Raw genomic sequence first — 12,883 nt, 5'->3', positions numbered from 1 at the left:
ACACCCCTACAACCAAAACAACAATAGAACAAAAACCAAACCAAAAAAAAAAAAAAAAAAAAAAAAAAAAAAAGAGCCCACACCAACAGAAAAAAACAAAAGACTACCTTCAGGCCAAAAGAGGTGAGAATAGGGTTTGATTCATTTCTGTATAGGTGTATGTACATGTAAATACACATAATTTAAGTAAATTAGTTAAATGAAATCCAGAGACCTCTCTCAGATTTTCCCTGCATTTCTAATAAGACCGTCTCTCAAATTACATAAAATGTTTCCTTAAGCACTGTATTAATGATAATTTCTCCTGCTCAATATTGCCCTTCTTTGGTTTTATTAATTATTAAAACTGCAATCAAATTATTTCCTTCTAACTTTCAAAATAAAAACAGTCTCTAGTACATTGAATAATTGTGGGTTAGCCTTGGAACACAAGTGCAATTCAAAGAACACAAAAATACAACATTTTTTACTATTGGGAAACAAAATCTAATTTCTAGTGATGAACTTTTAAAAATGTAGTTTTTAAATGCAGCTGGGACAAATACAACCAAAGAAAATAAATAAAATGAGAAAGAGAAAGAAAGAAAACTAACAAAACAAAATTCAGCAGGTGAATGCCTATATACAAATAGCTAATGTTTAGGTATAATGAGCTAAGTTGAAGGAAATTTACAGATTGAAAATAAGTCTCCTTTACAGGTTCAAAATAAGGCCAGTGTTGAGTGCTTGGGCACTGTCCCACAAAGCAAAAGGTTGCAGGTTGGATTCCCGGTCAGGGCACACGCCTGGGCTGCCAGTTTCATTCCTGCTCACAGAGCGCGTTGGAAATATTTCTCACACTGATTTTTCTCTCCTTCTCTTTCTCCCTCAGTTCCCCCCTCTCTAAAAATAAATAAAACAAAAATCTTAAAAAAAAAAGAAAAAGGAAAAGTCTATTTACATAATGCTATGGTCTGAATGTCTGTGCCCTGCCCCCTATATTCATATGTTGAAATTCTAAGTTTCAAAGGGTGCTGGTATTATAAGTGGGGCCTTTGAGAGGTGGTTAGTTAGCAATAAGGGTGTAAACCTCAGAAATGGGATGAGACCCTTACAAGGAGGCTCCAGAGAGTTCCCTCACCACTTCCACAAGGTGAGGGCCTTCGCCAGACCGTGCCGGCACCTCGATCTCGGACGCCCAGCCTCCAGAACTGTGAGAAATATATTTCTGTTGTTTATGAGTCTCCCAGTCCCTGTTATTTTGTTATAGCAGCCACAAAGGACTAAGATAGAACTATCAAAGAAATCTGCTAACAATCTGTACTTTTTTGTTTTACACCCATTCATCAGGCCTCCCCAAATGAAATTATTCTAAATTTATTTAAGAAAAATCCTATAAATGGCTCCTCTATTAACACAAAGTCTCAAATCAGTAAACTCTAAATCAATGAAATTTTATGAGGACGCCATCACTGGGTTCCCTGGCAATATGTGGTTGGTCAAATTCTTTTGGTGTGTTTTCATGAGAAGCTATGTTTAAAATGGCCCCTCTAATTCTACAGTGCTGTCCCAAAATAGGAAGTGACAAATGACGAACAAAAGCAATAGTAAACAGTTGTGGCAGCCAGCTTCCAAGACAGCCCCAATAATGCTCTTGTCCTGGTATCCCCACCCTCATGTGCCCCCTCCCACAATGAATACAGCACCCTGTATAAGCAATCCGACACCGCAGTAACAGCAAAGTGTGACATCTGAGGATAGACCATGCAAGACACTATGGTTTCTGCCCTGCTTTCTCCAGCTCCTCACCACCGGTAAATCAAGCTATCACTTTGTGAGGCCACTTGGCCAGATCACATGGCAAGGAATTGACAGTCTCATGCCAACTATCGGCAATAACTTGCCAGGCATGTGAATGGGCCACCTTAGCAGTAGACCCCTCCAACCCCGTCAAGCCTTCAGATGACTGCAGCCTGTCAGATCCAGAAGTAGACCTACCTAAATCAGCTACTTCTGGACACCTTCCCCATAGACACTGAGAGAGGGCTAATTATTGTTTTCAGTCACTAAGTGTTAGGATAATTCATGATGAGACAAGATAATAGACTACCACAATAAACAATAAGGAAGGAAATAATCATTCCAGTTTATTAAAAGTGGATAAATAAAAAAATACGTGACAAGTGCAGAGATGTTAAGGTAAGAAAGCCCCACAGCTTAAGAATCATCAGTAAGGACTATGTGTTATCGTGTATGTGTGTGTGTGTGTGTCTGTCTCTCTCAAGAAACCTCTCCGAAGGACCAAAAAGAAATCTCGCAAGAATGAAATATTGGGATAGAATATACTTGAGAAGTTAGGTTAGTAGGGAATTTCACAGTCAAGGTTCTTTTTTGCTGAATAACACTGTAGCCATTCCTAGGACGACCCCCCCCCCATTTGAAATTACCATCTGTCTGACCCTGCATTACCTATCTATGTTTCAGAACCCAGGAGGGGCTCAATTAGCAATGGCTGAAACAAAAGGATCGCAACTTGATCGTTTATAAGATCAAGTTTGAGATGGTCAGTTTAAATTCTGACCATCTCAAATAATAAAACGTCATTACACAGTTACAAAATTATTTAGCCATGTGCTTCTTATTTCTGTTCTTATACAAAACATTTTGAAGTTTAATCTATGTACTTAGAGCTTCTGGTACATACAGTTTTAAAAACCAAAACATTATAAATCATCATATCTGACTCAAAAACAATACAGGGTATTTAAATTCTACAACAAATGTGGCAGCCTTTTGGGTAAAGAGATTCATAAATGGGTAAACTATTTTCAAATATTCTTCATGGAGAAATGTCACAATGTTTTCAGATTTAACTATTTTCACGTGAGCCAAATGATAGTATTTCCTATGTTGAGAACTTGACTGAAATTTTCTAAAAAAATCACTCTCTAGATTAACATAGAATGCTCATGAATCAATACATGTTGGAAATAAGCTTAAAGATCCAACTACTGAATAAAAAAGGTGAGCACAGAAAGACTATATATAATAAACAATTTTTCATGATAAAAATAAATAAGATAAAAATCACTTTCAGCTTCCGCACAAACACTAATAAGAAATATTAAATCATTTCTAAAAATTTCAGAGGGCCTTATATTTCGATAGTTTTTATTTTTCAAATTGCTATTATTTATAGATCTGTGGTAGGTTGGCATAATGACCCCTGTTAGACAAGCAGGCAGCTACCGAACACGAGGGAACTGCCCAGAGTGGAAGTGCACACGGACGGACGTGCTATCTCAGGGGGAGGGGCGCTTTTTTTAAGACAAAGCAAAAATCTTAATTTAAAAAAAATGAAATATCCTCATTTTTAAATACTGACAAAAACAAACAAACTACTGTTTATAAAAACCCTGAGGTATGTAAAGCTGGCAGGCTACTACTATCCAACCTGTGGGGTTAACTGCTCACCCAAGATCACACTGCTTGTTTTTTGGTTTGTTTTTAAAGTCTCGGCTGAGGACATGCTTACTGATTTTGAAGAGAAGGGATGGGTGGGAGAGAGAGAAACATCCATGTGAGGGAGAAACATCAAGTGGTTGCCTCCCATAGGCACCCCAACTAGCGACAGAACCCGCGACCTTCCAGTTCACAGGACAACACTCCAACTGAGGGCTCAGGGCCACACTGCTTGTTACTGACAGAAACGCACCTACTGCTCAGGCCACATTTATAGACGAGAAACCACACCATCTAAAACAAGCACTGAAACAAGAAAGGGATCCAAAAGTCAGAGCTCAGACTACCAGCCAAGCTGGCAGCGCAGGCAAACACGGCTTGCCTCCTTGCACAACCACATCAAAATTACAACTAAGCTGCAGAACCACCATCATTCAGAACCATTAGAAATCGAGACGAATGGAAGTCCTACAACTGCGGAATTGAAGAAGAAACCACACCGAGACTGGCAGGAGGGGCAAGGCACAGACAGGCTGGTCTTACATGCATGTGTGACAAATAAAAGTCAACAGGGAGATCTCAGGAGCGAGGGGTCCCAACCCTACACCAGACCCCCAGCCCAGGGTTCCAGTGCCAGGAAGAGAGTCTCATTACTTCTGGCTGTAAAACCCAGTGAGGATTGAGGCTGTGGAAGACAGAAACTTCTGGAGTCCCAGGCAGTTCTTCTTAAAGAGCCCACACACAGATTTACTCATAATCACTCCCTCTGAGCTCCAGAACTGGTGCAGCAGATGGGAAGCCATACAAGGAGGAACTGAAATGTCTGGTATGAGGGTAAGAGCTCAGGGGCAGCTTTCTTCCAGACAGAAGCCGTGGTTCCTTTTCTGACTCCTCCCCCTGACAGAGCTGACAGGCAACGGCAGTGTCTGAGACTCTGTGAACCTGGCTCACACTATTTGCCCCACCCTGGTGATTCCCTGACGCCCAGCCCCAACCAACTTTCAGGCTTATCCAAGCTTTTACCAGTGGCTTTTCCATATGAATGCCTTGTCTTGGCCCATTCTTCAGATTTTCCTAAAATCTCTCCAACAAGAAGCCTGTGGCTTCAGCAAGCCCCTACCTCTTGTTAAGCTGCCCCAGCCCCGGCACTAGCAGCAGCAGGCCTTGGATCAGAGCTTGACCTCTCTTGGGCACCTCCAAGCCCAGTACAAGTAGCAGACATCTGCAGATAACATTGTAGCTTATCTGTGTAACCCCAGAGAGAACACAGGACATGCCAAGAGCAATCCAGGCTCAACTATAACAGGAGGGTGTACACAGCCCACATGGTGGGTGAACCCTAGCACCCAGCTTGGGTAATGTAATAGGGGAAGCTGTGCCACTGGACCCTACAGGATACCTAATACAGTAGGTCACTCTACCATGCCTGGGAGACGTAGCAGCTCTACCCAATAAATCGAAGCAAACACAGGAGGCTGCCAAAATGAAGAGAAAAGAAACATGGCCCAAATGAAAGAACAGAACAAAACTTCAGAAAAAGAACTAAAGAAAATGGAGACAAGCAAGCTACTTGATGCAGAGTTCAAAACACTGGTTCTGAGGATGCTCCATGAACTTAGTGAGAACATCAACAGCATAAAAAAGACCCAGTCAGAAGGACATAATGCTTGAAATAAAGAATAATTTATAGGAAATCAATAGGAGAGTGGATAAAGCTGAGAATCAAATCAGTGATTTGCATTATAAGGAAGCAAAAAACCCCCAAAAAACAAAAAACTAAACAAACAAAAAAACCCCAACCAATCAGAACAGCAAGAAATAAAAAGAATCCAAAAAAGTGAAGATAGTGTAAGGAGCCTCTGGGACAACTTCAAGCCTTCCAACAGTCATATCATGGGGGTGCCAGAAGGTGGAGAGAAGAAATTGGAAATTTGTTGGAAAAAATAACAGAAAACTTCCCTAACTTGGTGAAGGACACAGACTCACAAGTCCAGGATGTGCAGTGTCCCAAACAAGTTGGACCCAAAGAGGACCACACCAAGACACATCATTAATTTAAATGCCAAAGGTTAAAAACAAAGAAAGACTCTTCAAAGCAGCACAAGAAAAGCACTTAGCTACAAAGGCGCCCCCATAAGACTGTCAGCTGATTTCTCAAAAGAAACTCTGCAGGCTTCTGGGATTGGCAGGAAATATACAAAGTGCAAGGGACCTACATCAAGGACCTACAACCAAGATTACTCTACCCAGCAAAGCTATCATTTAGAATCAAAGGACAGAGAAAGAGTTCCCCAGATAAGAAAAAGCTAAAAGAGAGTTCATCACCACCAAATGAGTGTTACATGAAATTTTAAAGAGTGCTCTTTAAGAAGAAAATCAAAAATATTAACAATAAAATTACAATAAATATGTATCTATCAACAATCGAATATAAAAGATGAAATAAAAGGGCAAGCAGAACAGAAACAGAATCACAAATACAGAGAACTTTGTGATGGTTACCAGGTGGGAGTGGATCGGGGGATGGGTGAAAAAGGTGAAGGGATTAAGAAGTACAAATTGGCAGTTATAACTTAGTCATGGGGATGCAAAGCACAGCACAGGAAGTAAAGTAGCCAAAGAACTATATGCATGACCCGTGGACAAGGGCAATGACGTGGGGATTTGCCTGAGGGAGTGGTCGGGGCTGGGTAGAGGGGGACAAAAGGGGAAAAACTGGGACAACTATAATAACATAATCAATAAATTATAATTTTTTTAAATCCACAAAATTCCACAGCTTAAAAGACCTGCAATCAAATATCATAAATGATCAAAGGGCCATTTCTCTTTGCTCTCTCCCAAAGTTAATACTACCTAGCAATTATCACAAGCAGCTAAAATATTAGGCTCAGTAAGGTGAAAAGGGAAATAAAAGTTATGAGGAGGTGTAATGACTACAGTCAGCTGCCTCAACCTCAGGGCAGGGCCTGAGGGATGCTGCCCTCTCTGTGGCTCCAATACACCTCGCTCTACCTGGTGCCTGGTCCTATTTACAGCTGCCTGCTTGCTGTTGGCTCTGCCTTTCACAGAGACTCAAGAAGGGATTTTGCCCAGGATGGGTGTTTACAAAGACTTTGGCCATCTACATAGTTCTGTTCTCCAGTCTCTACTGCAGGGCCTAGACTGCTGTTTGCTAAACTGGATTTGTACCCACTGCTTCCAGATCCTCTCCTCTTTTCTCCCCTTGTCTTATATACTCAAGTGAGTTCTCTATCCTCCAGCCACCTTAACCCAGCGCTGACTACGCTGCATCCAAAATAATTAAATCATTAAGAAAAACTAAATCATAGGTTCAAAAGATCACCAGTAAAAAATAAATTAAGCCCCTGGGCTGTTGTAACTGTTGAAGCAATCTCAAACTCAGTGCAATTTAGAATTTTACTGACAGGCTGCTGAAATTAGTAATATATTCCTAGAATTTAATTAGCATCATAATTTTCAATATAAATGTTTACAAGGCAAGACAGTCTTAAGGCTATAAAAACAGTGAAACACTTTGAACAGGGAATTTCCACATTACCACAATTAGCTTTACAAAAGTAACCTAGGAAACATTTGAGGAAAGCAAATTTGAAACAACAGTTTGCTTGTCTTTCAAACTCAGAATGCTCTAACCACAGAAAAATGTTAGAAATGATGGTTAATTTCCCAAGTTAGCCCTCAAAAGCATATTCAACCTACAGAAAAGCTGAATACTCTATTATTATCTGTAGCAAAATACAAATGTTGGGGCAGTAAGATGGAACTAAAGTTGATAACCAGTAAGATACACTAAGAATTTCCTTGTTTTTTGATATAGAAATCTGATTTAAGGTATAATAATGGTAGACAGAACCAGGAGAATGAACAAGAAAATGATATTCAGTGAATGCTCAATTTGTGCAAGATACTCTACCAAAATAAAATTAAAAGCCAGCTCACTCTGAACCTAAGCCCCCTAAGCTTCATCCAGTATACAGTGGCCTCTTATCAGTAATGTTTTGCAACTGGAAATTGTTTGCACCTACGAGTAAAATAGCACATCATCTCCATTTAAAATAGACACAAAAAATTTAAAGGAAAAAGATAGTGACAATTATTTCACACTGTACTAAAAAACCCTGTTCCCTAAATATTAATAAATGTATCAGTTAATGTGATTGATATGCTTCATTAAAACTTTTTTTATTTAAGAACTTAGTTACAAGTTCAGCTATTTCAATTCTCGATTTCAATGTGTGCTATAACTACAAAACAACAACAACGAAACCCCACCTGACCATGATATGTTAATGCAAACACAGGATGACACTCATCTGTCCAATCCCATCCACCAATGATGTACATTTGGTTAGTAAATTTCCAAATTCCCAACTAATCGGATGTTGTTAAAAACTAAAGGGCAAACCCACTGCTGTGGCTCAGCTGGTTGGGCATCCTCCAGCAAACTGCAATGTGGCTGGTTCGATTCCCAGTCAGGGCACATGCCTGCCTGGCTTACAGGTTAGGCGCCTGGTCGGGGTGCTTACAGAAGACAGCCAATCGCACAATGATGTTTCTCTTCCTCTCTTTCTCCCTTCCTTCCCCTCTCTTTAAAATCTCAAATAAAATAAAATTTTAAAAAACATTTTTAAAAAACCCTCTAATGGTGAATACTGCACATTTTAAAAATGTTTAGCAAATGAGTTCAAAACCCATATACACGATTTTAAAGCAAGTGATAAAATTTGGTTTTGTGGCTATTAATGTAACACTTTACTTAAAAACTGGTAATTAAAGGGAAATGACCATTCATTCTGTCTTTTCAGTAGAAAATTAGGTTCAGGTAACCAAAGAGCCCCAAGTGGATGAGGGAAAGTTCAATTCCCATAAAGAAAGCCAGCTAATAAATGAAGAATGAGTGAAATAATTTAAAAATATTACACTGAAACACTAATAAAATGACCGATTCAGGCAAGTACTACCAATTGTTGTTCCAAACACTAAATGCTGACGGGGAACCAAACAGATGACTACAAGTCGTTCAAGTAACACCACACAGAATATGTCAAAGCCGTAACAAGAAAACCATACATTGAAGGGATTCAAGCCTATGCTTTAACCTCTAATTCACAAGAAATACAGAGAACAAAGAAACAAGTTTTAAAACACAAGGAAAAAAGCAGAGAAATTCAAAAGCTGGAACATTCTACAAGACAGGACTGACCTCTTCAATAAATCAGCTGTTAGCAAAAGAGACCACGTGTGAAAGAGATTAAAAGACAACAAACATGTGCAACCTGGATCAGATACTGGCTTGAACATTTTTGATCAGCTGGGGAAATATAATGTAATCTGGGTATAAAGATGATAAAACATCACTCACTGAAAAAAGCGGCGATAAAACTGCACTAGGGGACACAGAGCATAGCATACACACCGAACACGTGCATGTGTGCCCTGCTTCTATAAATACGGACGAGGTTTGTTTGTTTTTAAAGGAAAAATTTCTCCAGGGTACACATAGGGGTTTTGTACATAATATCAATTTTTTACAACAAAATGACAAAGTTTCAAACTTTTGTTTCCAAAATATGCACTTAATTATTAATTTGTTGTGAAAACAACTTACTTTTCCACACAAAATTTCATATTTGAAACGACAGGTTAAGTCCACCACCCCAAAATCTAGCTAGGTTAACAGTCACTGACTTATCCCAGCCACTGACTTATCCCAACAGGGTAGCAAACTTACAATTTCATAAAATGATGTAGTTCACTTATCTTTTAAAAGAAAAATTCAGTTATCTTTTATGTTTTCAACTCTTTCACAGTGTAGTTCAAAAGACTTTTTGTTTCAGGCTAATGTGCTACCAAAGACTCACCACTTGGGATACTTGGTTAAACCCTTTACCAGGCCACACACACGGGGCAGCACTAGAGACGCACTGAGGGCAAAGGAGCAGTCAAGCTGGTCCTCTCACTTGATGCGACAGAAGGAAGGGCCCGACTGTGCCACAAAAGCACCAGCCGAGCATGGGCGTACCAATCCCACTTTAAGTATCCGTAAAGCCTAATCTCTCTGGTTTAGGATAAAAAATTAAATAGAAATGCTAGTGCTTCATGCCCACACCCCCTCCACACACCATATCAGTCCTTTTCAGTAAAGGAGGATCAAGCGAGCATGATTCCTTTGGCAGGCCCGAGCCTCAAAGGGCAGAGATGGATCGAGTCAGTCCATTTGGAATGGACTTCTTAAGTTTTCCTCCAGATTTTTTATTTGTTTTAACATAGCCACCTCCCACCCAAGCCAATCACTAAAAAGCCTTACTAACTCCAAAATTCCTCAACAATTCCAGTAAAGGTTATCAATTTTTACGGAATTCCCATTCATCTCTCTACAAATCTCGAATCAGAGGATTCCATAGAATTCAACCAGATCAAACCTTCACTTACCTATTACTTTGATGTTAATTCTTTTGAGGATCCATATTATAGTATCTTGTCACTCCTTTGCTACTATTAATAAATTTCCTTTTCTTAGATGTTTTTCTCCTGTGTCCCTGCCTAGTGTCATTACAGCTCTGGGCTCCTGCATTAGCCATCCCTTCGTGGCTGCAAGTACTTTTGCCACAGCCAAGAGTTGTAGTCCTCCTGCCAGGTTGGCTTCTAGCTGAGTCGAGGAATGAACTCAAGTGGATGTCCAATTGCTCACGTGGCATTTTCCTAATCAATCAAATCAGTGCTAACCCGAGATCACAAAATCCTAAAAGGACCTGTAATCTAAAATATTTTAAATCCTCCCAAAATTAACTTCTGCCTGCTATTAAAAATGGAGTCACTGTTGCTGAACCCTATCAAGACAATATCTAACCTAACTGCAGGTTCAGCCATCCCAGGAATGAAATTCAAAACCAATCAGTCTGGAGTTTCCAGGTCAGCATTAAAGAAGTAATTTAACTCAAAAGACCCCTGCCTTCCTTACCTAAGGGAAGGTGACCTTGCCTGAAATAATCTACTCTTGTAACTTCCTATCTGACCCTCTACCTGTAAAAACCTTTCTTTTCTTTTTCTTTTCTGTTTGTTATTTTTTTTTTTTACAGCTGGAGCACCTTTCTATTTATTTACCAGATGGGATGTGTCCCAATGCATGAATTATTAATAAAACCAATTATATCTAAATTTACTGGGTTTAATTTATATTCTTTAACAATGCCAAAAACCATAGAGTCAAAAGGCCAACACCGAACGGCGAACAAATATGCCAACAAATTTCAGTAACTATGCCAAGGGGTTACTGTTTTTAACTGGCAATCCAACAAATTTCAGTAACTATGCCAAGGGGTTACTCTTTTTAACTGGCAATAAGAGAACAGCAACAAAATTTAAAGAGATTTCTTATTTGTAAAATTATCAAGTGCTTTGTTTTTGTAACAACCCTTGCTTATTTCCCCATCATGCCCACAGCTACCCCCCAGGGGTTCTTCACACTGAAGTCACCAGGTCTGGTTCCTCAGGACCCACCACCTTGGGGACATCTCAACTAAGCGGAGACAAAGCGCTGACCTCAAACAGCGCAGGCAGAGGTGTGTTTTCTCCTGAGCAGTGTAGGGACTTTTATTGTTGTACCAAGAAACCCTTCTCTAGGGTCCCCTTTAATATGTTAAAATTCCAGGAATCCTGGCTGTGTCCCTCTTTCTGTAAAGCTGTCTTGATTTCCTCTAATCATGGGGTTTCTCTCCCCAAAGAATGGGAGCCCCCTTTGCATACTGTTTTTCTTGGGAACTTGCTTTGGCTCTTCCCTCCCCCAATACCCAAGGATTTTTGCTGCTAAGCACAACAAACAGCAGAAAAGATGGGAAAAAAAACCCCAAAAAAACCCACCACCACAACATCTGGGTAAGCGTAGGAAATCAAATTTTAATAAACACAATCTACAACCTGTGTTTCATAAAATCAGAGATGATAATAAAACTTGAAGTTATCTCAGAAGCATTCCTCAACTACTTTTGTAAGCACAAACAGGAAAACAAAACCAAAAAAGGCCTTAATCTTTGTTAATTATATACCTTAGACATAGGGGGGAAGAGGAATTATTAAATTTGGGGGCCAATTTTAACTAGTACCACCGACTTGGTCTAATCAATGTAAATTCCAGATGATCAAACTGAGTCAGAAAAGATGTACCAGTGTATGTTAAAAGGGAGGGAGCATGACAGAAACAGTAACAAGCTGAGGGAAGAACGAACTTATTAACAAAAACAAACCTTTTTTTTTTAAATCTAGGAGAGTAACTATCACAACCATGGTGGCTTGGAGTGGAAGAAACAGCCCCTTGCTATCCTTCTCACCGAATGGGGTAGCTTGTGTCCACACCACCAAAAAGATGAGGGACACTGCTCTGGCGGAGCTCTTAGCTACCTCAGGAAAAACTACTACTTGGGTTCTCCTGCAAACGCACACACTAGGTGCAGAAAAATTGACTCAAAAAAAATCTTCCATGATATTTACAAATAAACGAAATTCATAATCCCCGGGTAAATACCGACTATTCCAAAACATACTTTCAGGGGCCCAAATAGACGGACCACTCGATGCCATCTGTAAGCGACGAGGTGCGTTCCCCACTTTCCTATGCACGTGCCCCTGCTAGATGTTTTGATGAGAATGACGATAATCTTAGAATCATACCTTAGTTAGGAAAAAATGGTATTCAAATTATAAAGCACTTTTACCTCATGTGGTGCACTTTGATTTTTTTTAAATCAATTATTGGGCCAGACTCTACTTTTACAACTTCACTGAATGGGTCATGAGTTAAGAACAAGCTTTGCGGGCATTATTTTCTTATGTTAACTGCCATAACAAAGGTTTTTATACTAGCTGGTCAATTTTTTTTTTTTGAAATAGACTCTTTTAAAGCAGTTTTAGGTTCAGAGGAGAATGAGCAGGAGGTACAGAGATCTACCATATGTGCCCTGCCCCTACATATGCACAGCCTTCCCCAGTTGGTCAATTTTTAAAAAGCAAAACAGGTTTCTCTGAAAAAAATCAAGACATTATTTTAGAAAAACAATAATCTCAAATTTCCAACAGCGAAGTACCACTGTGTCGGCATTTTCACTACTACATCAGTAAGGTAATTAAAGACTTACCATGTAGCATCCAATGAGGAAAGCTGCGTTTGCTTGTTTTCTCTTATCAGAGCCAGTGAAATGGACAATTTTCTTCCTTATCATTGTAAGGGACTGTATAAAGACACACAACTGTTAGTACTTTCTTTTTCATTTCAAGTTTTCTAAAATTTTATTTTGTGATGAAGATAAATTCCAAAGCTTAGCATTCATAATTATTAGCAAGACATTTAAAAAGATTAACTTTGATACTCCAAGTACTGTGTACCTCCCCATAAAAGACATACTCTTGGATTAGAAGTATGTAC

The 12,883-nt window shown here is 39.4% G+C and overlaps 1 protein-coding gene across 6 annotated transcripts in view; it reads right to left on the bottom strand.

Moving 5' to 3' along the window:
• CDC14B (cell division cycle 14B) overlaps window positions 1–12,883 on the bottom strand; it is a 91,887-nt gene that overhangs the window by 38,054 nt on the left and 40,950 nt on the right. For all 6 annotated transcript variants that reach the window (XM_045193656.3, XM_045193657.3, XM_045193658.3 and 3 more), the window contains exon 4: window positions 12,597–12,689. In XM_045193656.3, the coding sequence (XP_045049591.1) occupies window positions 12,597–12,689 (93 nt within the window). The remainder of the gene's footprint in view (window positions 1–12,596; window positions 12,690–12,883) is intronic.

The sequence above is a fragment of the Desmodus rotundus genome, chromosome 1 (genome assembly GCF_022682495.2).
Source record: "Desmodus rotundus isolate HL8 chromosome 1, HLdesRot8A.1, whole genome shotgun sequence".
In the NCBI taxonomy this organism is placed as follows: Eukaryota; Metazoa; Chordata; class Mammalia; order Chiroptera; family Phyllostomidae; genus Desmodus; species Desmodus rotundus.
Note: the sequence above shows the minus strand (reverse complement) of the source record. Positions and strands in the feature narration are given on the sequence as shown.